The sequence below is a fragment of the Rhinatrema bivittatum genome, chromosome 7 (assembly GCF_901001135.1).
Source record: "Rhinatrema bivittatum chromosome 7, aRhiBiv1.1, whole genome shotgun sequence".
Taxonomy (NCBI): Eukaryota; Metazoa; Chordata; class Amphibia; order Gymnophiona; family Rhinatrematidae; genus Rhinatrema; species Rhinatrema bivittatum.
The window spans coordinates 109,522,556-109,548,792 of NC_042621.1; the positions used below are offsets into that span (position 1 = coordinate 109,522,556).

The 26,237-nt window shown below is 44.7% G+C and overlaps 1 protein-coding gene across 3 annotated transcripts in view; it reads left to right on the forward strand.

The window, feature by feature from the left end:
- Nucleotides 1–26,237, forward strand: part of KATNB1 (katanin regulatory subunit B1) — a 172,954-nt gene that overhangs the window by 18,958 nt on the left and 127,759 nt on the right. For all 3 annotated transcript variants that reach the window (XM_029608925.1, XM_029608924.1, XM_029608923.1), the window contains exons 2-3: nt 17,040–17,345; nt 25,660–25,790. In XM_029608925.1, the coding sequence (XP_029464785.1) occupies nt 17,306–17,345; nt 25,660–25,790 (171 nt within the window). In that variant the 5' untranslated portion in view covers nt 17,040–17,305. The remainder of the gene's footprint in view (nt 1–17,039; nt 17,346–25,659; nt 25,791–26,237) is intronic.

The window sequence follows — 26,237 nt, forward strand, 5'->3', positions numbered from 1 at the left end:
GGCTCGGCTCAGGGGCGCCGAGAGCGAGCGAGCGAGCGATGAGAGAGAGGACTTGCCTCGTGGTCCATGCTGGAGCCCCCGGTGGTGAGTGCGGCGCTTTGAGCAGGCCTTGCCCTGGCAGGCTTCAGCGCCGGATGCGCAGGCCGACCGTCTCCGTCCACGGGGTTATAGCTGCGATCGGGTGCCGGCAGAAAGAGGACGCCGGGAGGAGCGGTATTGTTTTTAAATCCCCCGCCCTCTGCTGCTGGTGATGTCCTCAGGGCCCCGGATTGGTTGGCTCGGCTCAGGGGCGGCGAGAGAGAGCGAGCGAGAGAGAGAGAGGACTTGCCTTAAGTTTACCTTGAAATGCTATTGGCAGTCAATAGAATGACTTTAACTGTGTTCTGTATTATTGCTAAGGGGGTAAGTGTCTTCTTTGGGACCCCTCAAATGAGAGTTAACAGTTTATCCTACTGATTATTAATGCATGAATAACTGATGCCAAATCTTTTTGATCAAAAATAATCTATAGTCTGTCTTGATGCAACTGTTCTGTTTAATCAAGTGATTTAAGTTTGATCTAATTAGAGCAATTAAATTAGCTTTGAAAAGGACTATATATTTACACTCAGTGCTTGTGTTTTTTGATGGTTATAAATTGTGCACTTAGGTGTCTATTTTCTTGCTAGCTAAGGGTTTTTTGAGGGTACTAAAAATCAGTGTTTATCTGTGTTTTTGCATTCTGGGCATTAGTGCTGGATTTCTTTCCTAGTTAATTCAAATAGTTGACTTGTAATGTTGCAAGGTGCGATATTTAATTCATATTCTCTCCCAGAAAACCCCCTTAAAAATGGGCACATTATAGCTTTGATTTCTACAGTTCAGCACAGACCTCAAGTCCCCAATCACAGCTTAGCCAAGGGGGCAGGTTGATAAAAGTACTGGAGGAGGGAGACAGTATTTTTCTGTGTTTTTATCCAACAAGTACTAATTTAATTTTTTTTTTTCACCAGGGGTGTTTATTGGCTAAAACCTAAAATCAGAAGCCCTATTTAATCTGTATTGGCCCAAACATGATAGCCTCATGTTTTAGGTGATCTCTTTTTTTCTGAGAGCCAGTTAGATAAATTCATATTTTTCTCCTTTCGGTTTCCTTTTCTTGCTAATCTTCTTTCCTAGCCTTTCTGTTCTTTTTACCTTTTTACCTTTTATTCTTTTTCATTGTCTCCTTTATATCCTTTTGCCTGTTTTCCCCCCTCACCTTCTCCTTACCTCTTCGGTCCAACCTCCTATCTGAATTTTTCTCTTTGTTCCCTTCTCCTAACCTTTCACTGCTGGCCGTGATTGAGCACGGCTGCCATCCCCGCTGCTCTCTTCTTTGGGACTAGGGAATTGGCAGAGATCTTCAGTCCTTTGGGGGATTGACAGATCAGGGGCACTCTTTAGCTAAGTTGCAAATATCAAACGAGGTAGGTTTTTTTGTTTTTGGTTTTGAACCTTCTCTTGTATTTGGGCCAGCACAGTATATTAGTGCTCCATCTCTTGGTATTGTTGACTCAGAAAATGTAATGTTGGTGTGCATGTACGTTTACCATGGAAACTGTAAACAGTAGTGGGAGGACACGAATGCTGATAGGGATTCAGTAACCCTGGACTACCCTGATGTGGTTACCCTAGCAATGACATAAACACTGTAAGAGATCAGGGCCTCGGCAGAGACTGACTGAATATGTAGCTATAGCCCACTCTGCTGCAGCTGCTGCTATGACAGAATCCACTGTTTACATCAGTTAGAAAGCAGGATACTATGGACTGTCAGATCCATCTGGGAGCAGGGGAGCACTAAATTGAGTGGTAGATGGTGCCATAAGCCAGATTTTTGGCAGGAAAGCTAACGGTGAAAGACATCCAGGAGCTGATATAAACGTGATTACTTTGGATTTTTAGCTCTGGTAAATGTCCGGTGGTGGGATGAAAATGCCAACTAGGTGTTTGAGGCATGTACTATATGTTAAGTGTATATTAAATTTAGTTTTGCTAACTTTTGGAGTACCTGCTTGATCTTTGAATTTATTGGTGGTTTTGTTTTGGCTTGGCTGCCTTTAGGCAATACATCTATACTTGAGATATGAATGACTTTAAGTGTTTCTTAGCGTCCAGTTAGGTGAATCATAACAAGTGGGTTATGCACTCCTACCAGCAGATGGAGACAGAGCAAACTGACTTCATAGTATATATACCCCTGCAGTGACGACAGCCTGCCAGTATTCTCTCCGGCAGATGGTGGACATGCTTCTCCCCACTGGGAATTGCTTCATTTTAAAGAAAGGGAGAATTAAGGAAAGAAAATTTGTCCCAACTCTCCTGCGGTGATACCAAATGGTCCCTCCCCCAGTTGAGAATTCCTGAGGTGATATCTGTGGTCCCTCAGATGTGTGCCTTTGTCTGGTAGCTGGTTTTCAGCTGGCGTGGACTTGGCTGCATGAGCAGTTGAAAGGCAGCGGGTGCAGTAAGCCAAGTGAGGTGGTGATGACACATGCCCTCTCCCCCTGCAGCCAAAGACCATCTCTGTGCTCAGCCAGGTAAGGCTGAGCTCCGGTAAGTTGTTTTTTTTTAAAGATACTTTGCAGGAGATTTTTTGTTGTGCAAGGCTTCCTCCTCCCCTGGTCTCCCGGTCCACCATTAGTTCTGCTCTGTGGGAGGTCGAGGGATGTGGGCAGTCTGACGGGATGAGCAGCCTCCTTAGGCTAGGCCCCAGTTCGAGGGCTTTCGCTGTGCTTCGTGTGGTAGGCCGCAACGATTTTTCACGTGCTTTCTGAGGCTGCCCTCTATAGGTTGTCTGTCCGGCGTGTGACTCTTGCTGTGTGTCCAGGTTGTACGCCCAGTTTTTGGACACACAGTAGGGTTTTGTAGTCTGAGCGCCCACTTTAAACAACGCAGAGTGGCTGTGCGCTTACCTCTGCGCGCAAGTGTTACCATGAGCTTAAATTTTTTGTGTGCTTAATTTTTGTTACCTAAGTGAGCCCGCCTAAGTGTTAGACGCATAATTTTTGAACTCCTAGTTGAGCGCTAAAAAACCCCAAAAACCCACACAGAGGAATAAAACAGCTAGATTCATGCTTCCGGCTGCTGCTCAGCACATTGTCTGTCATTATGGAGGCTCAGGGTGAATTGTCTTCAGGCTTAGTGAAATTAGAGGTTCTTTCCAGCTGGATGTGGGTCTGGGTAAAGACATCTCAGATGGGGCCCTTTATTTTGGAACTCCCCTAACTGGTTCCTCAGCAGGGGAAGGTACCTCCCAGTCTGGATGCTTCTGCATTTTTCCTGAGTAGTATTTTTCTAGGGTTTACAATCCTTTCTTCAGATGCAGTCCTTGGCCCTGGCCCATGCTCCTAGAGCAGAGGCGCAGGTGGGAACCTTGCCTGGAACATCTGTTTAAGGGCCAGAGTACTCTAGAATGGCAGCGGGTCCTCTGGATGGAGATCAGGTCGGCATGTATGATGACGCCGAGGATGGGGGAATTCCCCTGGATTGGAACTGTATAGAACTATGTTGTGGCTCTTTCGTAGAGATGATCTGCCAGCTCTGATGTCTGACCTTGATGATGTTTGGTGTTCCTGGGGCAGATGCAGTGTCTCAGCTAAAGAGAAATCTCATTTTGGTTTCCTTGTGTAAAGCCTCTTGTTTTTTTCCCCATGCTGGAAGCCATTCAAGAATTGATTGATCTTGAGTGGAGTGCCCCAGAGGCTAATTTCAAAGGGGGTCGGATTTTAGAAAGTCTGTACCCTCTGGATCCAGTGTTAAGAGAACACTTATGTTTTCTGAAGGTAGATGTGCTTGTGTGTGCAGTTTCCAAAAGGACCACTATACCCGTGGAAGGAGGAGTGGCCTTGAAGGTCGCTTATGATAGAAAAATTGAGACTATCCTTAAGCAAGCATTTGAAGCTGTGGCAATGACCTTGCAGGTTGCTTCTTGTTGTTCCTTGGTAGCACACTCTTGTTTGCTTCTCTCCCAGGAGGTTGATGACTCGAGAGTAAATCCCAGAGCAGTTATGAAACCAGCTGCTGCCTTCTTGGCGGATGTGGACTGTGATTTGGTCTGCACTTCAGCCAGAGGGGTGGCTTCTATAGTAGCGATCAGGCATCGGTTATGGTTGAGAAATTGGTCGGCCGATGTGACCTCCAAGGCTAACCTCACCAAACTGCCCTTTAATGGCTCACTCTTGTTTGTCAGCGAGTTGGAGAAACTGGCCAGTAAGTTGGGTGAATCTCTAGTCCTCATTTGCTGGAGGATAAGCAGCAGGTACAGCGCTTCCTTATGAGAGGTCATGCCAGAAGATCCAAGTGTTTTCGACTCTGTAGAGGAGCAGCTTTTCAGAGGACTTGACCCTTTGGTAGGTCTTGGTCCTTTTGTCCCCAACAGCTCAGACGAGGCGCAAGCTCGGATGGTGAACCCTCCAGAACCTCCCAATGAAAGTTTGCCAACCTACCCCCCAGGAATAAGAGAATAGGGGGTTACCTCTCTCTCTTTCATCAGAGGTGGGTTGAGATCACATCTGATCAGTGGGTTCTGGAGGTGATACAAGAAGGATATGTGATGGAGTTGTAGGGAGATATCTCATGTTTACCACTGAATTATCAAATTTGAATCATAAGACCCAAGAAACTGATAAGCACCAAGCACTGTCACAGCAAAAGAGAGACTTTTACCTAGGTGAACTTTAAAACTGCAGTATCTCAGTGGAAAATGAAGAACTTTTGTCCTCTTACACTGAAGGAAACCTTATCAGATCTGCCTGTTTGCATGATCCTGTGTCAATAGGAGCAAAGCAGACAGACATCAACTTAAGCTCCTATGCAAATGTCAGGAATGAGCCAAGGCAAGTCCATAGGTCAGAAAGACCCCCAGAGGGGCAGTCAGAGACGGTGAAAAATGCTGACACTGGCAGACAGCTTGGCATACAGAGGTGGGGAGGGGGGAGAAGACCTACAATGTGACAGGACCCCTCTGAAGTAATGGGGAGGGAGGAAAAGACCTGCAGTGCGGCAAAAGACCCTCCACCCATCACATGGTTATGAATGAGATTATGCATATTCATCAGTTGGGAAGTATAAGACAGGGGGGCAAAGAAGGGAGAAAGAGAGCTACAGACCCCCCCGTAGAGAGCAACCCTGAAACCAGAGAAGGAAGACACAAACCCTGGAAGGAAACACTGAGAACGGATCCTGAGAACAACCCTGACATCTGTGCTGAAGCATCCCTGAAAGTGAAAGGGGGGTCAGAAGCAGACCAGTACTTCCTGCTATTGAGAAGGGAGAAGACTAAGTGTGGCCCGGAGACTGGAGAGACGAGGTGCCTGCTCAGATGCGGAGAGACATGGAGTTTGAAATGGTGAGAGGCAAAAGCACGCCTAAACAGCCCAGCAAGTACCAGAGGCAGAAGCAAGGCTCTTTCCGGGACCACCTGCTTGCTCTGCTAGTTCCAAGCCCAGGAAGCAAGTCCTTCCCTGCACCCATTCGCCAGCTCTTCAGCCGGAACCTGCTTCAGAGGTGAACGGAGGTATTGCCTGAAGTTGTAATCAGGGTAAGTAAGTTAGCCATAAGTGTTAATATAGTAAGCAGGCTAAGGTTTGTGGCATGTGTGAAATCATCACCCATGGTACAGAACTTTCTTTAGGGAAAACTGATGCTTAGTGACCAGGATGTTAGAGACAGGAATTGTTATTTTCTAAATGTTATGTCATACCAAACCTGATAAATACCGTATTTTTCGCTCCATAAGATGCACTTTTCCCCCCCCCAAAAGTGGGGGGAAAATGTATGTGCGTCTTATGGAGCGAATATAAAAAAAAAAACTAAAAATCTAACAAACCCTCCCCACCCTCCTGACTCCCCCAAGACCTGCCGACTTAATTTACTACAACCCCCCACCCTCCTGACCCCCCCCCCAAGACCTGCCCAAACGTCCCTGGTGGTCCAGCGGGGGTCCGGGAGCGATCTCCTGGGCTTGGGCCGTCGGCTGCCAGTAATCAAAATGGCACCGACGGTCCTTTGCCCTCACTATGTCACTGGGACCGACCAATGGCAGCGGTAGTCCCTGTGACATAGTGAGGGCAAAGGGCCGTCGGCTGCCAGTAATCAAAATGGCGCCGACGGCCCTTTGCCCTCACTATGTCACTGGGACCGACCGCTGCTATTGGTCGGTCTCAGTGACATAGTGAGGGCAAAGGGCCGTCGGCGCCATTTTGTTTACTGGCAGCTGACGGCCGAAGCCGAGGAGATCGTTCCCGGACCGCTCCTGGACCCCCGCTGGACCACCAGGAACGTTTGGCAGGTCTTGGGGGAGTCAGGAGGGTGGGGGTTGTTAATTAATTTAAAGGGTTGGGATGGGGTTTTTTTGGGGGGGGGAGGGGTTCCCAGAGAAAGAAAAGTTTTCTGATCTGGGGAGTGGACCAAAATGGCCCTCCCCAGACCCGAAAACAAAATGGGGAGGAAAAAAAAAGCTATGCACTCCCCTAATTTGCTCCATAAGACGCCCAGACGCAGAGCCGGTTTAGCACAAATTTTTTTTTTTTTTTTAATTTTCTCCCTCTGAATCCTAGGTGCGTCTTATGGTCAGGTGCGTCTTATGGAGCAAAAAATACGGTAAGTCTATTTCTGTGGAGAATACACATTTTTTTCCCTGACTTAGGATCGCAAGCAAGGCAGCTGGCAGTGTCCTATAGCAGGCAGATCCCTGCACCCCTAAACTTGCTTACTGAGTTTCGCAGTGTTCCTGAGGATGTGTTCATGCATTATCCCAGGACAAGGAGGATGCTAGTCCTCACATATGGGTGACGTCACTGACGGAGCCCTATCATGGAAAACTTTGTCAGCTTCTAGAAACTTTTGACTGGCACACTGAGCATGCCATGATCCCTCAAGCCACAGGGGTCTCCCTTCAGTCTTCGTTTCTCAATTGCTGAGTTAGCATCGCGGAGCAGGAGCCCAGTGTGAATTTTTTCACACAACTCTGTCTAAAAAACAGATTAAAATAGCACTCTCTTCTCATCCCCACATCGGGGTTTCTCTTCAACCACCGGCCGGTGAGTAGAATTTTTGATCCGACTCTATTTGAGTTCACAAAACCTTTAGTTAGATAACCATCGATGGCTGTCTCGGTTATCATGGCTACCGGTTTTAAAAAATGTCCCAAATGTAATCGAACGATGTCGATTACTGATCCTCACCTTGAGTGTGTACTTTGTTTGGGTCAATCCCATGACGTCTCGTCGTGCCCAAAATGTGCGGAAATGACTGCCAAAGGTCGAAAAGCACGTCAGGAAAAGATGAAACACCTTTTCCACATCCAGCTATTACCTTTTGCGTCGATGTCCACACATTCGTCTCCGGCCGGAGCGTCGAAAAAACAGGTTATTAAAAAGCGTCGACTGGAGGGCTCGGGAGACCGGTTGTCACCGACTTCATCTGCGACATTGATGAAGTCAACGTCTGGGCTTGAAAAAGCCTCAGAACATCATATAAAACATCGGCATCGACATTCTTCGATTCCAGAGGCCCTGTTATCATCGGAGAAGCCTGGAGCCAAACGAACTAGTCTACAAGAGACATAGAGGCCTTCTACACCAAGGCAATCCCCACCCCTAGAGGTGCCGGACATCGAGCTGCCACAGGGCCCTGTGGTAGAGCTGATGACTCCTTCACTGCCACCATGTATAGCTGCTCTGCCTGCATCAGCTATTACAGAAGAAATGAGCGGATTCATCCACCAGGCGGTGTGAGAAGCGCTCCAGGAATACTGACCACTGACACAGATGACTCCTCCAATAACCTCGTCGAAGTAGACACCATTGTCTATGCCGGTGCGCACACTGAGGCCGGTGCCATCACCAAAGACAGGACAAGCACCGATGCTGGGACCAGCACCAATGCCATCGCCATCAGCATTACCAATGCTGTTCCTGATGCCAGCACCCATTCCAGGGACTCCAATGCAACCAGATGTTTCGATTTTTCAACCGCTTATGGAAAAACTCGATGCCCTCATCGGTGCTATACCATCTCAACCTATTCCTACTAAGCCAGCAGATATAGGAGATATTTTTGGTCAGTTCCCACTCGATGAACCTCAACCAGGACCTTCAGGACTTTTCAGACCAGTGATTCCATCAGAACCACCGAGGTCTTCTCCTACTTCTCCTTCCAAACATGCACCATATGACTCCTGGGAGGATAGAAATACAGATTCCTCATCGGAAAGTTTCATGTCTGAACCATCTCCTCCTGAAGGAAGGAAAAGGTCCCCACCAGAAGACTTATCCTTCACCACCTTCATAAAAGATATGGCAGACACAATCCCTTTTAAATTAGTGTCTGAGGAGAATACAAGACAACAAACAGAAGTTCTTCAATTTGTGGATCCACCCAAGGAAGTCCTAGCCATTCCTATCCACGAGGTCCTCCTAGACTTACAACATAGATTGTGGGAACATCCATGTTCCGTTCCGCCAGCCAATAGAATGGACACCACATATCTCGTACAGTTGTCCCTGGTTATCAAAAGGCACAACTACCACACCAGTCAGTAGTGGTTGAGTCTGCTCAGAAAAAATCTAAAAGAGTACGACCTCATTCGTCTACCAGGGAAGGATCATAGATTCCTAGACTCTCTAGGAAGGAAAGTCTTCCAAGGAGCAATGCTTAACTCCAGGATAGCATCTTACCAACTCTGACGCAATACCAGAGGAATCTCTGGAAACAAATGCAGCAGCTCACTGATTCCCTGCCTCAGCAATATCAAGATGCAGCTCAGACAATTGTCCATAAAGGACTAGAAGCTGGAAAACATGAGGTCCGTGCTGCATACGACAGCTTCGAAACATCTTCAAGGGTTGCAGCTTCGGGGATCAGTGCACGCCGTTGGGCCTGGTTAAAAGCCTCTGACCTCAGGCCTGAGGTACAGGATAAACTGGTAGACTTACCCTGCGTGGGCGACAACTTTTTTGGGTCGAAGGTTCAAGATGCAGTGGCCCAACTTAAAGAACATACAGAAACACTGCGTCAGTTATCTGCTGTCCCACAAGACTCCTCTTCTTCAGCGTCCCGCTGTCAACCAAGAAAGGATACCAGAAAGCTGTACTACAGGCCAAGGAGATGATATCCACCGGCACCTAGGGGTAGATCTTCCTGACCACAGCGAAGATCTCAGCCCAGGCAGCCTAGAACTGCTATGCCTCAACCACCAGCACAAACAGGACCAGCTGCAGGTTTTGAGACAACACCAGAGAACAGAAGCCATCTCCGCAATCCCAACCCAAACGTACCAGTAGGAGGTCGAGTCTCCTTCTATTACAACCATTGGTTACAGATAACAACAGACCAATGGGTACTCTCCATAATATCACGAGGTTATCAACTCAATTTCTTATCAATTCCAAAAGACTCTCCTCCAAAGTCTCTTTGGATAAACAAAAACCATATCACTCTTCTACAAACAGAATTATCCACTCTTCTGAGGGCCAGAGCTGTAGAACCGGTACCCTGGCCTCAGCAGGGCAGAGGATTCTACTCCCGTTATTTCCTCATTCCAAAGAAAACAGGAGGCCTACGTCCCATCCTAGACCTCAGAAATCTCAACAAATTTCTACAGAAGGAGAAATTCAGGATGGTCTCTTTAGGCACCATGCTTCCCCTTCTTCAGACAGGAGACTGGCTCTGTTCTCTGGATCTACAAGATGCTTTTGCTCACATTTCAATATTCCCTCCTCATCACAAGTATCTGCGTTTCCTGGTGGGTCAGCAGCATTTCCAATACAGGGTTCTACCATTTGGACTTGCCTCAGCACCCAGAGTATTCACAAAATGCCTAGCAGTGGTAGCGGAACAATTACACAAGAAAAGTGTACACGTTTTTCCCTACCTGGACTACTGGCTCATCAGAAGTCAATCTCAACAAGGAGCTCTGGCTTCTCTCAGACGAACAATCAATCTGCTCCACTCGATGGGTTTTCTCATTAATTACCAAAAGTCCCGTCTCGCCTACTACAATTCATCGGAACAGAGTTGAACACCATACTATCAAGAGCCTTCCTACCCGAAGATCGGGCGGAAACACTCTTTATTAGGAAACTCGCTACACTCGCAAAAACAAGCGACAGCTCATCAGATTCTAACTCTGCTAGGTCACATGGCCTCTACAGTTCATGTTACCCCTATGGCCAGATTAGCCATGAGAATATCCCAATGGACATTGAGATCACAATGGATACAAGCAATTCAACCACTGTCATCTCCAATTCAAATAACCCACCAGTTACGTTCATCTTTCCTTTAGTGGGTAAACAAGGACAACTTGTGCAAGGGCCTACCCTTCCAACAACCAGTTCCACAGATAACTCTAACTACAGATGCTTTCACCTTAGGTTGGGGAGCTCACATAGACAATCTCCAAACTCAGGGTACTTGGACAAAAATCAAAGCAACATTTCAAATCAATTTCCTGGAACTTCGAGCTATATGTTATGCTCTACATGCATTCAAGGACTGCCTTTCACACAAGACTATTCTCATACAAACGGACAACACAGTTGCAATGTGGTACCTGAACAAGCAAGGAGGCACAGGCTCTTATCTCCTTTGCCAAGAAGCTGCGCAGATTTGGGACTGGGCCCTGACACATTCCATGTTTCTCCGGGCCACTTATCTAGCGGGCATTCACAACGTAGTGCAGATTGCCTCAGTCGTCCGTTCCAACCTCACGAATGGTCCCTGGATCCCTTAGTAGCGACCAGATATTTCAACATTGGGGACAACCAGCAATAGACATCTTTACATCACACCTGAATCACAAAGTGGACAGGTTCTGCTCTCTATACCAACAGAAACATTAGCCAGCCAAGGACGCCTTTGCTCGCCCCTGGATTTCAGGCCTTCTATAGGCGTATCCCCCGATATCGCTAACAACCAAAACTCTAGTGAAGCTACAACAGGACAAGAGGTCCAAGATACTCATGGCCCACATTAGCCACAACAAATGTGGTTTCCCATACTTCTTGACCTATAGATCACAGAACCAATTCGCCTTGGCACAGCACCCACTCTCATAACCCAGAACCAGGGCAGGTACTCCGATTTCAGCTTACGGACAATCTGTTTTAAAGAACTTGTTTCCAGTATAATCCCAACTCCTTCTACATCCAACCTGCTGTGATTTTAGGCTGCCTCATTTTCTCCAACAATGCTTCAGTGTTGGTTCACTACAAAATGACTCGGCCTATAGCTTGCTAATCACCCATATGTGAGGACTAGCATCCTGCTTGTCCTGGGGTAAAGCAAAATTGCTTACCTTGTAATAGGTGTTATCCCAGGACAGCAGGATGTAGTCCTCACGAAACCCACCCGCCACCCCGCAGAGTTGGGTCCGATACGTTTTATTATTTTATCTTTGCTAACGCTTATTGCTATACACGAGACTGAAGGGAGACCCCTGTGGCTCGAGGGATCATGGCATGCTGGGCATGCTCAGTGTGCCAGTCAAAAGTTTCTAGAAACTTTGACAGAAAGTTTTCTGTGATAGGGCTCCATCAGTGACGTCACCCATATGTGAGAACTGCATCTTGCTAACATAGGATAACACCTATTACAAAGTAAGCAATTTTGCTTTCTCCTTGCCATTTCCCACAGAAGAAGCAGGCAGTGGAGGTATCATTGGCAAGGCTCCTCAGTCTGAAGGCTGTGGTTCCTGTGCCCACATCTCAAGAAAATACAGGGCGATATTCCATTTATTTCATTGTGCCAAAGAAGGAGGGCTCTTTCGTCCCATCTCAAAGGTGTCAACCGTTATCTGCGAGTGACGTATTTTTGCACGGAAAGATTGCGCTCTGTGATGATGGCCGTGCAGTTGAGGAAATTTCTGACCCCTGGATCTGTCCAAGGCGTACCTTCATATTCCCAGCCGACTAGAAAATCAATGCTTCCTGCGGTTCACAGTTCTGGGCGCTGCTCTTTGGTCTGGCCAGCACTCCCAGAACCTTCTCTAAGGTAATGGTGGTAATTGTGGCAGAGTTGAGAGAGGATGGAATCCTAGTGCACCCCGTATTTGGACAACTGGCTGATTCATGCCACATCGTTGGAAGAGAGACGTCTGGTAACTCGCAAGGTGATTTCCCTGTTGCGGGAGCTTGTCTGGGTGGTGAACTTAGCCAAGAGAAGTCTTCAGCCTACTCGGTTGCTGGAATACCTGTTTTGACACGAAGCATGGCAAGGTGTTCTGCCGGAAACCCGAATTCAGAAGTTGGTAGCTCAACTCTCTGTCTGAACCCTCAGCGCCTGACTGTGTGGTCTTACATGCAGGTCCTTAGTCTAATGGTGGCAACCCTGGAAGTGGTACCATGGGTGAGGGGCAAATGTGTTCTCTGAAGCACTCCCTGCTTCTCGGTGGAATCCGCAGTCTCAAGATTATTCGCTTTGGCTCCACCTGCTGATGGAGATCTCCTCCCTACTGCAGTGGTGGATGCAGGCAGATCATTTAAGGCAGGGAGTTTCGCTTTCCTCACCAGACTGGCTTGTAATAACAATGGATGAGAGTCTCCTTGGTTGGGGAACTCGCTGTCAGGAACTGATGGCACAAGAGCGCTGGAGTGCAGAAGTGTCTCTCTGAAATATCAATCAGCTGGAAGCCAGGGCAGTCCAGTTGGCATGTTTACAGTTCAGTGGCAGGCAGATCGGTCCCAATAATGTCTGACAATACAACGACTGCGGCTTACATCAATCAGCAGACAAGTGGGCAGTACTTCCCCAGATGATCTCAGTCTCGCACATTGCGGGCAAAGACAACGTAAGAATAGACTTTCTCAGCAGGGAAAGTCTGGACCCAGGAGAGAGGGCATTGTCAGAAGAGGCATTTTCAGCTGATTCAGGATTGCTGGGGTCTCTCTTTCCTGGACCTGTTGGTGACTTTGCACAATGCGAATCTTCCATGATTCTTTAGCCACAAAAGAGATCCAAAGTCTTTGGGGATCAATGTCCTTTGGGGATCAATGCCCTAGTGCTGTATACCTTTTCTCCATGGCCCAAGTTGGGCAGATTGATTCAAAGGATTGAACACCACAGAGGAATGGTGCTCCTGGTCACTCCAGATTGGCCCAGAAGACTGTAGTATGCACATCTGCGAAGGCTCCTTGTGGATTCACCTGTTCGACTTCCAGCACACAGGAACCTGTTGCACCAGCGACCTGTTCTTCACGAAGATCCGACTCAATTTTGTCTTACGGCATGGCCCTTGAAAGGGCTTGCTTGCTGAAACTGGATACTCTGCGGCAGTGATTTCCACCTTGCTAAGAGCTAGAAAGTTTTCCACTTCCTTAGGCTATGTGCGGGTTTGGTGAGTGTTTGAGGCCTGGTGTGAGGATAGAGGTACGCTTCCAAGATCCAGCTCATTTTGGGATTTTTCCAGGATGGCTTGAATAAAGGCTTGGCCCTTAACTTCTTAAAGGTACAAGTAGCTGCTCTCGCCTGTTTCAGAGGTCAGGTCAATGGCAGATCCTTGGCGGCTCATCCTCATGTGGCCCATTTTCTGAAAGGAGTGAAACATCTTCATCCTCCTTTGGGGTTTCTGGTGCCCCTATGGGGTCTCAATTTGGTTTTGGATTTTTTGGCAGGCCCTATGTTTAGACCGCTACATGCTCTGTCCTTGCAGTTGCTGACCTTGAAAACCGTGCTCCTTGTGGCAATTTGTTCTGCGGGTAGGGTTTCCAAGCTGCAGGCTTTGTCTTGCTGGGAATCATTTCTCCAGGTGACTCCAAGGGCAGTACAGCTGCATATTGTTCTTTTCTTTTTACTGAAGGTGATCTCTGTTGAACCAGTCCATCTCCCTGCTGTCTCTGGACAGGAAGAAAGATGTAGAGGATTATTGTCTGTTGTGGCCCTTGGATGTCAAGCAACATATTGTCAGGTATCTGGAGGTCACTGGGCCTTTACTTAAGTTGGATTGCCTGTTTGTCCTTCACAGCAGTACTAGGCAGGGAGAGCCAGCCTCGCGGGCTACAGTTGCTTGCTGGATTAAGGAGGTACAATAAACCACATTGTTTAAAATGCCGATGATGTATCACCTATTAACAACAACCCTCATTCGGGAGCCCCTGATGACATTTTTTCCACGAAATACGCGCAGTGTCGGGCATTGTTGATCAAGCAGTTTAAAGTCTAAACTGTGGAAAACAGACGGGTGTTTCGAGCAGGGCACTGAAGTTATGTGCTGCTGCGATTTCACGATAAGTGTTTATTCTTTTTCTGTGGACATACTTAGCAGTGCGGATAACAGATGCAAATGAAAGTTAAAACATTGAAAACTGAAAGGAAGAAAAAGTTGAAAGAGAAAAAAAACGGAACCTTCAGGGTTCATCTCTTTTTATAAAAAACCTACTGCAACAAACCCGATGATTATATAAAAGTTGTGGTGAGCAATTCACTTTATAATGGGTTACAAATTCCATATTCTTTCAAGTGAATAGAATGAAACACGATATGGTGTAAACATTTGGCTCCTGAATGAGGTGGGTGTTAATAGGTGAGATATCATCGGCATTTTAAACAACGTGGTTTACTGTGTGTCAGAATTGTTATATCAGTACCACGGTTTACATCCAGTTTTTCAAAAAATATAGGATTAAGGAGGTAGTCATGACTGCATACGTGGATGCTGGGAAGCCGTTACCTAGTCAGGTTAGGGCTCATTTCACTCGGGCTTAGGCAGTGTGTCATGGGCAAAAGTTAGATTGTTGTATCCAGTCAAAATTTGCTGAGCTGCGAAGTGGTCCTCTTTACACACCTTTCCAGGTATTATCATCTGGATGTTCAGGCCAGGGAGGACGCGGCCTTTGCACATGCTGTTTTGACTGGACCGTGGGCAGCCTCCTGCCCTATTCAGGAGTAGCTTGGGTACATCCCACTTGTTCTGGATTCATCTGACTGGATGCTAAGAAATGAGAAATAACTACTTACCTGATAACTTCCTTTTCATTAGGACAGTCAGATGAAGCCAGCTTCCTTCCCTTGCCTGCCGAATGATTGCATATTGCTTTTCCTGTGTGCCTACATGTTACAGGGATTACTGGTAAGTGTTGCTCCAGTCCCTAGACTAGTGTTACATTTTTATCTGAGCTCAGTGTTGCCTGTTGGTTGAGTATTGACATGGTTGTCTATTTTTATTCAAGTTTCTTTTGCTAATTTGTCCACAGTTGGCTCATGTCACTGCAGGGGTATATATATACTGTGATGTCAGTTTGCTCCGTCTCCATCTGCTGGTAGAGGTGCATAACCCACTTGTTTTGGATTCATCTGACTGTCCTAAAGAAAAAGAAATTATCAGGTAAGTAGTAATTTCTCATTTAAAAATCAACATCCCTTATCTTTCTTTAACTTTTTTAATAACAGTAAAATTTGCACTTGCTGGTAGAGTATGAGCACTTCCTAAATAGTATACAATACTTTTTTAAATCAAGGTGTTGCTTGGGAGGTCAGGGTATACTGTAAGGTTTTCAGTCTAAAATTCATATTCAGACAAATGGCCACACAGGTTTAATTTCAGGTCTTTGTGTAAATGAATTGCAAATATGCACATAGAGGATATTTTTAAAAGCCATTTACTTGGGTAAATTGGCTGTCAGAAAATTGCCTCATTCAGTCTGACCAAAAGTATACGCAAGATCCATAGCATGTGTGTATTTTTAGCTGGATTGTGGGGAGGCCTTCATGGGGGGCATGTCTAGGATGAGTTTGGAAAATAATACACATGGATGAGATTTTCAAACTTACACAAGCTGATTTCCAGTAATAAAATCTACCTGCAGAAAAAGTAGGTGCAAAGTCTGCTGGTCCTCTGTAACCTTGTACAATATTCAAAACAAAATATGCACAAGGTCCATGGTACAGACTGTAAGCAACTGTTCCCTGAAATCTGCATGAGGATAACTGTTTGAGCCCCTGACGTGGAATCAACTGGCTGTGAGTTGCTTCCTGAAGAATGGAAGACTGGATATCAGGTTCCATGTGATTGGAACATCTAAAACTTGTTAAATATTTCAGCATTATAATGCCTCAGACCCCACATTTTAGATTGCTTTAATATCTTATCGACAAGCAACCTGTCCTCCAATGCATTTTTCTCACCCTTCCAGTCTCCTTCCCTGCCAGCAAGAGGGGAGAAGTAAGTATGCATCTGAAGCCTGTGTAGGAGCAGGCATTCTGAATTCTGAGCACACAGGGGCCTGTAACTTTTCAGGATCCACTGGCACACTGTGTGCAGATCAGATTGAAGGTGGGTGGGGGGAGGGGAGAGAAAAGCGCAAATATATGTGGCGTGGGGAGCAGGAAACCTGTTTATGTGTGAGTGTAAAGTTTAAGCATTTAATAGTTGCCAATAGGAGGCCTAAGGTGATATACAATAAGTCATAAAAAAGCCACATTATTCAAGATAAAACACAATAAAATGATTCTATGTCAAAATAAAAAATACAATAAAATCATATAATATCCACATTGATCAAAAATAAAACAGACAATATCCACTTGCAGCAGATCAAAACCCTAACATTGCCAGGGATAAATAAAACCTGGAGCTTCAGCAAACCAGCAATAAGCCAGCTGGAATAAAAAGGTCTTTAGAATTGCTTTAAACATCTTAATACATGATATTAATCGAAGGATTTCAGGGAATGAATTCCACAGCATCAGGGCTGTGGCTGAAAAGGTTCGTGCTCTGGACTCTGCCAGGCACACCTGGCACACTGAGGGGACATCCACAAGAGCCCGCTGCAGAGAGCGTGGGTAGGGTTGTAGATTTTCAACATTACATTAGCACAAATGAAAGATGGCAATGAGATAATTTTTAAAAAATTCATCTCACTTTTTAATTATATAAAAATGTATAGGGGGGCCTTGAACTCTGCTAGAGTTGGCCCTGAGGACTTATTACTTTAATGAGCAATGGGTTTATTGGGTGGACCCAAGTCATCCTTATCTGCTAATATCAACTGAGTTTGTGTTTTCTTATTTTAAAATAGATCTCTGAATTGAAACAGATTTCCAGAAACAAGTACTGGTTTGGATGGGACTAGGTTCCTATCTAAATGAAACTGAAAACAACTTTGAAATAGAAGATGAAGAAGTGATTTCCATCAAGTTGAAGTTGTCCGTGGGGAGGAGGGAAAGGAACCTCCACTGTAGGGACCTTGACCCTCACTGGTACATCTGGTTAATGAGCTTTGCTGGTTAAGAAGAGCTGTTGAGGAATTGTGTGAAGAATCTTCCGTTTCACCCAGTGCCAGACATGGCTGCCTCAGTCACTACCAAGGCTACCTGGAAGCTGCGTGAGTTTTAATGTTTTACCATGTTTCTACTGTCTGGCTCTCTTCCCTTTACCTATCAGCCTACTGTCTCTTTAGGGGAACTTAATTTAAGGACGTTAGATCCCTAGCAGATAGGGCTATTCCAACTCCCTCATAGAAATTGGTGACAAATTGTGGAGGGCTTTGAAGACGTGTAAGCACTTTAAATTGGAAATGGAGTCTCCTGAGCCCCTTTATGAAGACCATTTTATCAGTTTAGCTGCATTATTTTGAATAACTTGAAAACCATGCAAAACACACTTAAGAAGCCCTAGGAACACACTGTTGCAGTAATCCTTAATGACAACACCAGTGCCTGAACAACACTTATCAGATCATGCCTCAGTATTGATGGATGCAGTTGCTTTGCCACAAAATGGTAATAGGAAGCAGACCTAATAATCACAGAGACCTGATCTATGATTTTAAGTTGGAAATCCACCATTACTTGTTGTATGTACATGGTATCTACCTTATAAATGGGCCCTGACCGACGGCCCGCAAATGCGCAGTAGAGCGCAGCTCTACTGCGCATGTGCGGGCAAGGACGTCGGTCTTAGCCAGCGTAAAAAAAACAAAACATGGCGGCGTCGGGTGGCAGCGGCGATGGTGGCGTCGGGCGGCAGCGAACGACGACGAGGAGCAGCGGCGGCCAGTAACGAGGGAGGGAGGGAGGGAGGAGAGAGAGGGACTGAGTGGGAGGGACTGAGTGGGGGAGGGGGAGGGACTGAGTGGGGGGAGGGAGGGGGTGGGGAAGAGTGAGGAGAGAGGGAGAATGAGGGAGAGGTGAGAGACAGGGATGTGAGTAAGTGGAAGGGTAAGAAGTTGTGGAGCAGAGAAAAAAGGAGTGGAGGAGGGCTGAGGGAGAGGGGATGGGATTGAGACAGGGTGGGGAGTGACTGAGGGAAGGGGAGGGGAAGGAGCCAGTGGGAGACAGAGAGTGAGTAAGACTGAGGGGTGGGAAGGGGGTGAGTGACTGAGGGGAAGGGGGAATGAGGGAGAAAAAGTGTAGGAGGGTGCTGTTTTCGAAAATGGACCGAAAACAAAAATGTAATGTAGCCCGTTGTGACAGGCTTAACGCCTTGTCTGATAGAATCAATTGGGTGCCTTCTAGTACAGTGGACTTCTTTACAAGTGATAAAGATGGCTTTCTCACCCAAAATAACTGAGATTTTGAGGGATTTAATTTATTAGCCCTCATCTAACTAGAGTTGTCAAACAAGCATTCACCTTAACATCTCACCTCTATTTTTACCCAATGGTATGTATAATTATGTCTGTGTACATTAGAAAAGGTAAACCCAGATCCCAAAGCAGTTGAGCTAATAGTAAGAGATACAAGTTAAACAGAATAGATGACAAGTGTAATCCACTTTGAAGTGCTGAAAAGCAGAATATAAATTAAGTAATTAAAAAAAAAAAATGCCCAGCCCCTTAAAGGACTCCATATGTTGAAGTATAATTCTCCAAGACTACTCAATAGTTAAGACCTTTCAAATACAGAGCAAACCAGCTCAAATACCAGAAAACCCAGAAGAAAGGTGGCTAACGGAAATTTGATGATTAAGTGTATCAAATGCAGCTGTGTTCAACAGGACCACCACAACATCAACACCTTGGTCCAAATTATGATGGAAAAAAAATACTACTACTAGAGTACTCGCAGTATTGTGATTTTTCTGGAGCCCAAATTGGTATTTGTCCAAAATCAAATTTTCATCCAGAAAATTAAGTTGATAAGTAATAACTCTCTAATATTTTTGATAATAAAGGAAGATTGGACACTACAAAATTTTCCAGATTGTTTGGCTTCAAAGAGGGCTTTTCAGAAATGGTAAACAATAGCCTCTTTCAGGACTTCTGGACAACATTCCTCAGACATCGATGAAATAATCAGTAAATAGTGGCATAGTTAAATGATTTCTTGCTGATTTTAGCAGCCAGGACAGACACATCTGTGGCAAAAATTTGGCCTAATTTGTCTCAGAATAGCTTCTAGCTGCATCTGCATCATTCCCAGCCAACCTAGAGGATCTTAGTATCATTGAATGTATGATGCATTGTACAGCGTGTACATTGTCACTGCAGCCCTTCTGAATTTTTGTATCTTTTTAATGCACTTTCCATAGATTAAAATAACTTTCCTGCTTTAAACATAAGCCCCATTGGCAGAAACATGAGAAACAGCACATTAATTTAACTGGGTAAATACTGTAAACGTATGCAGTAGAAGAGAGGGGGGAATCCACATTATGAAGTGGGTTTAATTTTGTAGTGGGTTTTCTGTGTTTAGTCTGAAAGTGGTTCCCAGACGCAGTGTATTTCAGGCCACCAGATCAAATGATTTCCATGGCTTGTCTCCTGCATGACTCTGGTTTCTTATTTGAATATTGTTAACAATCAGGAGTTGATTTCAATCATGATTTTCCACAGTGTTTGTTTTGGTTTTTTTTTTTTAAATATATTTTTTAAAATATTTTTTTTAAATATAATCTGTAGCCTGGCACAGAAATTTGATATCAAACTTTCTAGAAACTTTGCGATTGCCCTATTGCCATATGCCAGTGCAGGGGCCTCTTCAGTCTCATCTGTTCCGCGTAGCTGACAGGTCATGGCTTTTTTTTTCTCTTCTGCTATTAGGGAACATTCGGCCTCCTGAGAAGGAAGTGTGTTTGTGTTTTGCAGGGCACTATGGTCTTAATTTGTTCCCTTTAGTCACCTAGATAGGATTTGTCAGTCTGTTTTGAAGTTTTCTTTATTTTTCAGTGGCTGCATGGTACATCCGCATCAGTGCATTGAGTCAGGACCAGTCATGATTTTGTCAGTTATTCAGTTTCTCTGTGCTCATTTGGTCACTCAATGCCCTTAGCAGTAAAGGAGGTCAATGGCTTCATTAATTGCCCCTATGTGTGCGATTCATGTCTCTCATGAATACCCATGATAGATAGGTCTTTACTTGGAGGCTAATCATGACATCTGGCAGTGTCACAATTTTGTGCCACTCTGTCCTATAATGGGTATTGATCCCAACTTGATCTCATGGAAAAGAAGTTTAGGATGCTTAAGTCTGGTCTGTTGGTATTGACATTGAAGGACCCAGGATCTGCATCAACTGCTGGAGGTATATCACCATTGTAAAGGTATCAAGCACCCGGGAGTACAGAGGAAGGATGCACTGTCATCTCTTTTCCTACCCAAAAAGAGGGAAGGGTTCAGTTTTTTCAGTTCCGGCATCAAGGAGCTCTGATGCGCATCATATGAAGACCAAGAAGCATCTTCATCGGTTTCTGTTGATGAAGGACATTCTGGTGTCGGCCTTGAATATCCCAAAGCATTCCTGTTGCTAGAAGAGCTCATGCTTTTACAGTCCCGGGAATTGTCAGTCTCCAAGGGTTCAGGTGTTAGCCATTGATGTACGTCTGATATCTCGGGAAGATGTGTCCTCCTCTTCTGCCTCTCAGGCCATGTTGACGACAGCAGTCTTTTGAAGAGGAACTGGATAGAAAAATCCAGGGGGCCTTGAACTAAAAGATGGAGAATATTGATGCTCCATTATCGATGTCATTGGTGTTCTTGCAGTCTGATGTCTAGCTGATACTGGAATCCCTGCTGATGCCTGGCAGAATGGCCCGAAGGGGAATTGATATTGGCTGCCACTGCACCAGTGGTGGTTGGTAGCCCATTGGGGTGGAAATTAATAGACAAACTCATCCCTCACTGAGACCTTGTCTGCTAGTTAGGCGAGATCCAGTTCCTCGCCCCCTTCCCCCCCCCCCCCCCCCCAACCTATGAGTTGGGCTCAGAATATTCCTGTGGGTATGACTATGCATTGATGAGGATTTCTCTGATCAGGAGGTGTTGTCAAGTCTTTTCTCCAGCCCAGTCAGACCTCTTCTTTGCCAGCCTTATTCAGAGAGTGGCAGAGGCCATTCCATTTATGTTACAAAAGGAGAAAGAGTTCAGAACAAAGCCCCTGGACATTCTCTAATTCATGGAGCCCCATAAGGGTATTGTAGCAGATCTAGTCTATGAAATCCTTCAGGAAGTGCAGATGAGGATGTGGGAGAGCACTCTCTCACTGTGGCTCCAGTGAACAAGAAGGCAGCCATAATGCATTGTATTCGTTGTTGTTGTTGATTCACAATAATGGACACACATCGGAGCTGCTGTTAGGGCAGGCTTTTATAAGCTTTGACTATTGAGCCTTTTAAAATTACTGCTTGATTTTTATGATTTTCGCTTAGCAGTTCAATTGTTGTTAATGCCGCAAATAGATTATTGTAATACATTATATCTGGGCTTAACTGCTCTTGTCCTTAAGCCAATTCAACTGTTGAAAATGCTGCTGCTCAGTTGATATCAGGACTTTCGATTCGGGAGCATAATTGGTTTTCATTTCAGTACCAAATTAAACTTAAATTTGCATTGCAGACTAGCAATCTGTTAGCTCTACTAGAAGCTCCTTGGATCACAGTTTAAAAAAAAAAAATACTGCCCCAAGAGAGCCTTGCGCACTTTGCCATTGGCAGTATTTGATGTTCCTTCTCATTTGGTTGACTTATTTGAGATTTGTAAGAGTACCTTTTTGGTTGCTGCTCCTGAATTTTGGAGCCTACTACCCTGTCAGTTAAGAACAACAAAATGTATGAAATATTTTAAAAATCAATTGAAAACAATGTTTGTACAGGCTTTTACATAATTTGTTTTTCATTTTTGGATGTTATGCTTTCCATTTTAGATGATATTTTAATCATTAATGCTATTGGTGACTTTTACTTTGCTGTAATTTCATTTCATTTTATCTTGTTTCACTTTTAAATATTTTATTGTATGTTTTGAGAACCACCTAAGGATTTTGTATATAGGCGGCATATAAATAAAGGATCCATAGAAGGCTCCAGCATTTGAGAAGCTGCACTCCTTAGCAAACAATGGTTGAATTCACCCTTAAGAAAGCCAAGAGGTCCAGAAGCCATTCCTTCATGCTCTGGGCTTTTCAGGGAGCTATACTCATTGTCTGCATAGCCTCCTATCAGCTCTTTATGAGCCAAGGTATGCTAGGCATTCTGAAGAAGGTGAAAAAAAGCAGTAGGGTAGTTTATTAAAAAAAATGTATTACCTGTACATAATCTCATGTGAGATTAAAGGAGACATGTAGACATGTTTTCTCATTTGCGGCCCCCAAATTCCTCAATAACATTCCCTGGTTCACCAGCAAGACTTTTAAGAAGCTTTTAAAAACTAATTTATTTCAGGAGGCTTTTGCGCAGTGCAAATGAGATTACTGAGCGTTATTTAACAGTTTTAGTATATGTACGGTAAATGGTTTTTTGTGTTTAATTTGATTTATTATGTAACTGAATGTTTATTTGCCGCATTACTTTTTTTAATGATTTGGCTTTTGTATTTTATTTTAAAGGTTTTTTTTTTTATACCGACATTCATTTGCATATCACATTGGTTTGCATGGAACAGTTTTAACAACAATATATGAGAATAGACTCTGCCTACTGCCCTTCATTTTCCACCCTCCGGTTCTCGCTTGCGCACTAACCTGGCACAAGTCACTGCTTAACCTGGCGATGCTCCTTACCCACACTTGTATATAAGTTACTATTTTTGTATATATTTACTTTCAATCCTTTTTGCTACACCACAGTAAGAGATTAGTTAGTTGCTTTCTCCGCACTACCTTTCCACCCTGCAAGTTTCTATTGTATTACCTGCTTCCCCTACCACCCTCCCTGTTCATTGTATTTTTCCATCTTTTAGTTACAATGTAAACCGGTATGATGTTTGTAAACTACTGTCGGTATATAAAAATTTCAAATAAATAAATAAACAGTTTTAGCAGCAATGTATGAAATTTTATACTGTAAACTACCTAGAACAGGTTTTTTGCAGTAGGTGGAATATAAATTATTGTAAATAAATAATCTACAGTTCAAGGCAGGGTAAGAATAACCTTCATTAAAATAGGTACCAGAAAACTGGACAAACAAGTGCACCGTCTAGGCTTCCTATTTTTACCTAACATACTCTATATTGTTCTATTAATTTATCCTGTGTTCAAAATGAAAAATCTGCCCTGTGTCATTCTTATTAATTTAGTCTGTCATTCAAGATGACTACTTTGAAGCGCTGGTGGAGAAAGGGCATGGAGTGTGAAAACGCACGGTCCACTTGACCTTTTATTTTTGAGACAGCCTCGAGAGTCTCTGCGGGGTGTACTGGCACCTGTAGACTCACCTGGCTGTGTGTCTCGGACCTCTGACCAAATGTACAGGAAAGGCTTGCGGTGTACCATGCAGTGGGAAGAAGCTGGGGATAAGGTCAAGGAGTCATTGCATCAGATAAAAGACCACTGTGCGACGCATCCGATGATCTCCACAGCCACTAGAGAGCCACCTTCCTTAATCAGGAGGCACCGAGTGGAGCACTGAAGAGGCATTTCTATCAGCTGAGGAGATGTTTTCCTCTACCACCTTGGTCCCGTTAGCTACAGGATCATTGTGCTTGCATTTAGCAGCAGAAAGCCTCAAACTCTGGCCAAAACCTGGGATGGGGCTTTCATCAGACAGCAGAGCCGAGATCTCTGATTCTGTGCCAGAAGACCACCTTGTTAGAGGCAGACTGAGGTTTTACATAGGCCATTGGCCCAGAATAACTTCAGATACTTGGGTCCTCAGCATAATATGAAAAAGATACAATCTCTGCTTTTTGGACCTTTCTCTGAAACCTTGGGTGATCTCTCAGCATCAGGAACTGCTGTAAATCTGTCTCTTAGAGATCAATGCAATTGAGCCCTTTCCACCAAGGGAAAGAGGGTGGGGATATTATTCCAAATATTTCTTGATCCCCCAAGCAAATGGGTGGGGGGTAAAAGGTTTTAGGGAAGAGAAGACAAAGGAACAAGGCAGGGACAGAGTAACGGGAAACTATTTCTCTGCTTAAGTCTGTCCAGTTCTCATTTTTACCTTATGGTAAACAAAATTCCCCTTTTCCTCACCACTTTTGCAATCTCCCAAAACATCGGTGTGACAGCATGTTCCCAATTGCTTTCTAGATAGTCCTCTCACTTGCTTTTTAAAAATGCGTGAAATTTGGATCATTAGCCAGATATGCAGGAAGTTTCTTCCTGCCTCCTAATCTGTGCTGGAATCAGTTTTTTTGCAGAGCCCCTCTACATGGGCTTCTCACCATGTGTAGTCAGGGCCATTTGAACTTGCAGAATTTGCAAGGGTTGTCCCTTGACCAGACTGTAATGGATCGGCCACCATGACAAGGAGTGCTTCAGAGGCTAGGTGATCTTGTGACCTTATCTCATTGCGATCTGAGGATCCTTTGGGCTGCTCTTGTGTGAAGACATGGTAAGACAGTAACATGGATTTTTGATTCCATGAGGACCAATAACCTCAACATGTCCCATGATGATGCCTGCTGACTTCATTTTTATTCTCTCCACTGTGGATATCAATGTGTTTAATCCTATCTTGTGTGAGGAAGTCTCTTGGCCAAGTTGCTCCTATAAATTCCACTTGAAATGAAGGGCTCAAGTGGGACGCAGTAGTTAACAAACCCTAGTTATTCCAACACCCGGATGGTTCTGCTCGCTGAGAATGTGGTGCCTCCTTGAGATATGCTCTTGACCAGCCAATTGTCCAGAAAGGGAATGTGCACTCCCAGCTTGTGCAGATGTATCACCACCGCTAGATATTTTGTGAAAACAGGATGACACCAAGCCAAAGGGCAGCACATGATATTGGAGGTTGTGATCCCCTACTATAAATCTGAGATTTTCTGTAACCTGGAAATCTGAATGTGGGTATAAACATCCTTTAGATCTAGAGAGCATAGCCAGATCCCTTTTTTTAGAAAGGGAATTGGAGTCCATACGGAAGCCATCTTGAATGTTTTTTTTCTTTTTTAAGAACTTGTTCAACACCCTTAGGAACTCTATCCTATCCAATACCTATCTTTTTGTTTTTTCTCTTCCTGCTTTTCTTCACCCCTCCTCACTGATACCTTTCTCAAAGTCCCTCACTTTTCTCCCTCCTTACCTCTGTTCTTCTTCCTACTTTCTCCCTCCCTCTCTTTTTCCCCCTTTACTTAGCATTTACTGTTCATACATTCCCTCTGTGTCAGACTGGTAAACAAAATATTTATTTATTTATTTTTAATTTTTCTATACCGATGTTCCTGTAAGAATACAAATCACACCGATGATATGAGAAATGGAGACTAATATTTCTATTTGTCTTGCACTTTGCTTCCCTGCCTCTCTTTTCCCTTACAGAAGAAATTGTGGCTCATTCTAGCAGTGTGTCAGCTGTGGTTTTGGGGAAGAGTTCGGGGAGGTTACTGGCTACTGGAGGGGAGGATTGCCGGGTCAACCTGTGGTCTGTGAACAAGCCAAACTGTGTTATGGTAAGAGATCTTATGTCCTCTTCATCTTTTAGGGGGCTAAAAAGCTGTAGGTGGTTAATGATCTCATAACGCACTACCCCGTAATATCCATTCAAGGTTAACCCCGTGGCAACTCGGAGTGCCCTGCTCTGCACTCTCAGGCCTTCCTGTACCTGTGCTCCTATACTGGCAGTCTCCCAACCCCCAACGGGTTCCCACTTGCCTCTGGGCAAGTACTGTGCCTGCAAGCTATTCCCTGGTGAGGGCATTGAGATCCCACACAACTTAGGGGTGTCACAATTCCTAGAAATGCACCCACTGCTTAATTGCAGACAAAATGCTGGGATCATGAATCTGTCTTGGGACAGAAAGAGTTTAACAAAAAAACAGGAACAGTAAATGGAAAAAGTTTCAATTTGCAATGAGTAACAGGTAAAATAAGAATTAAACAAAAGTTAGCTGAACTCT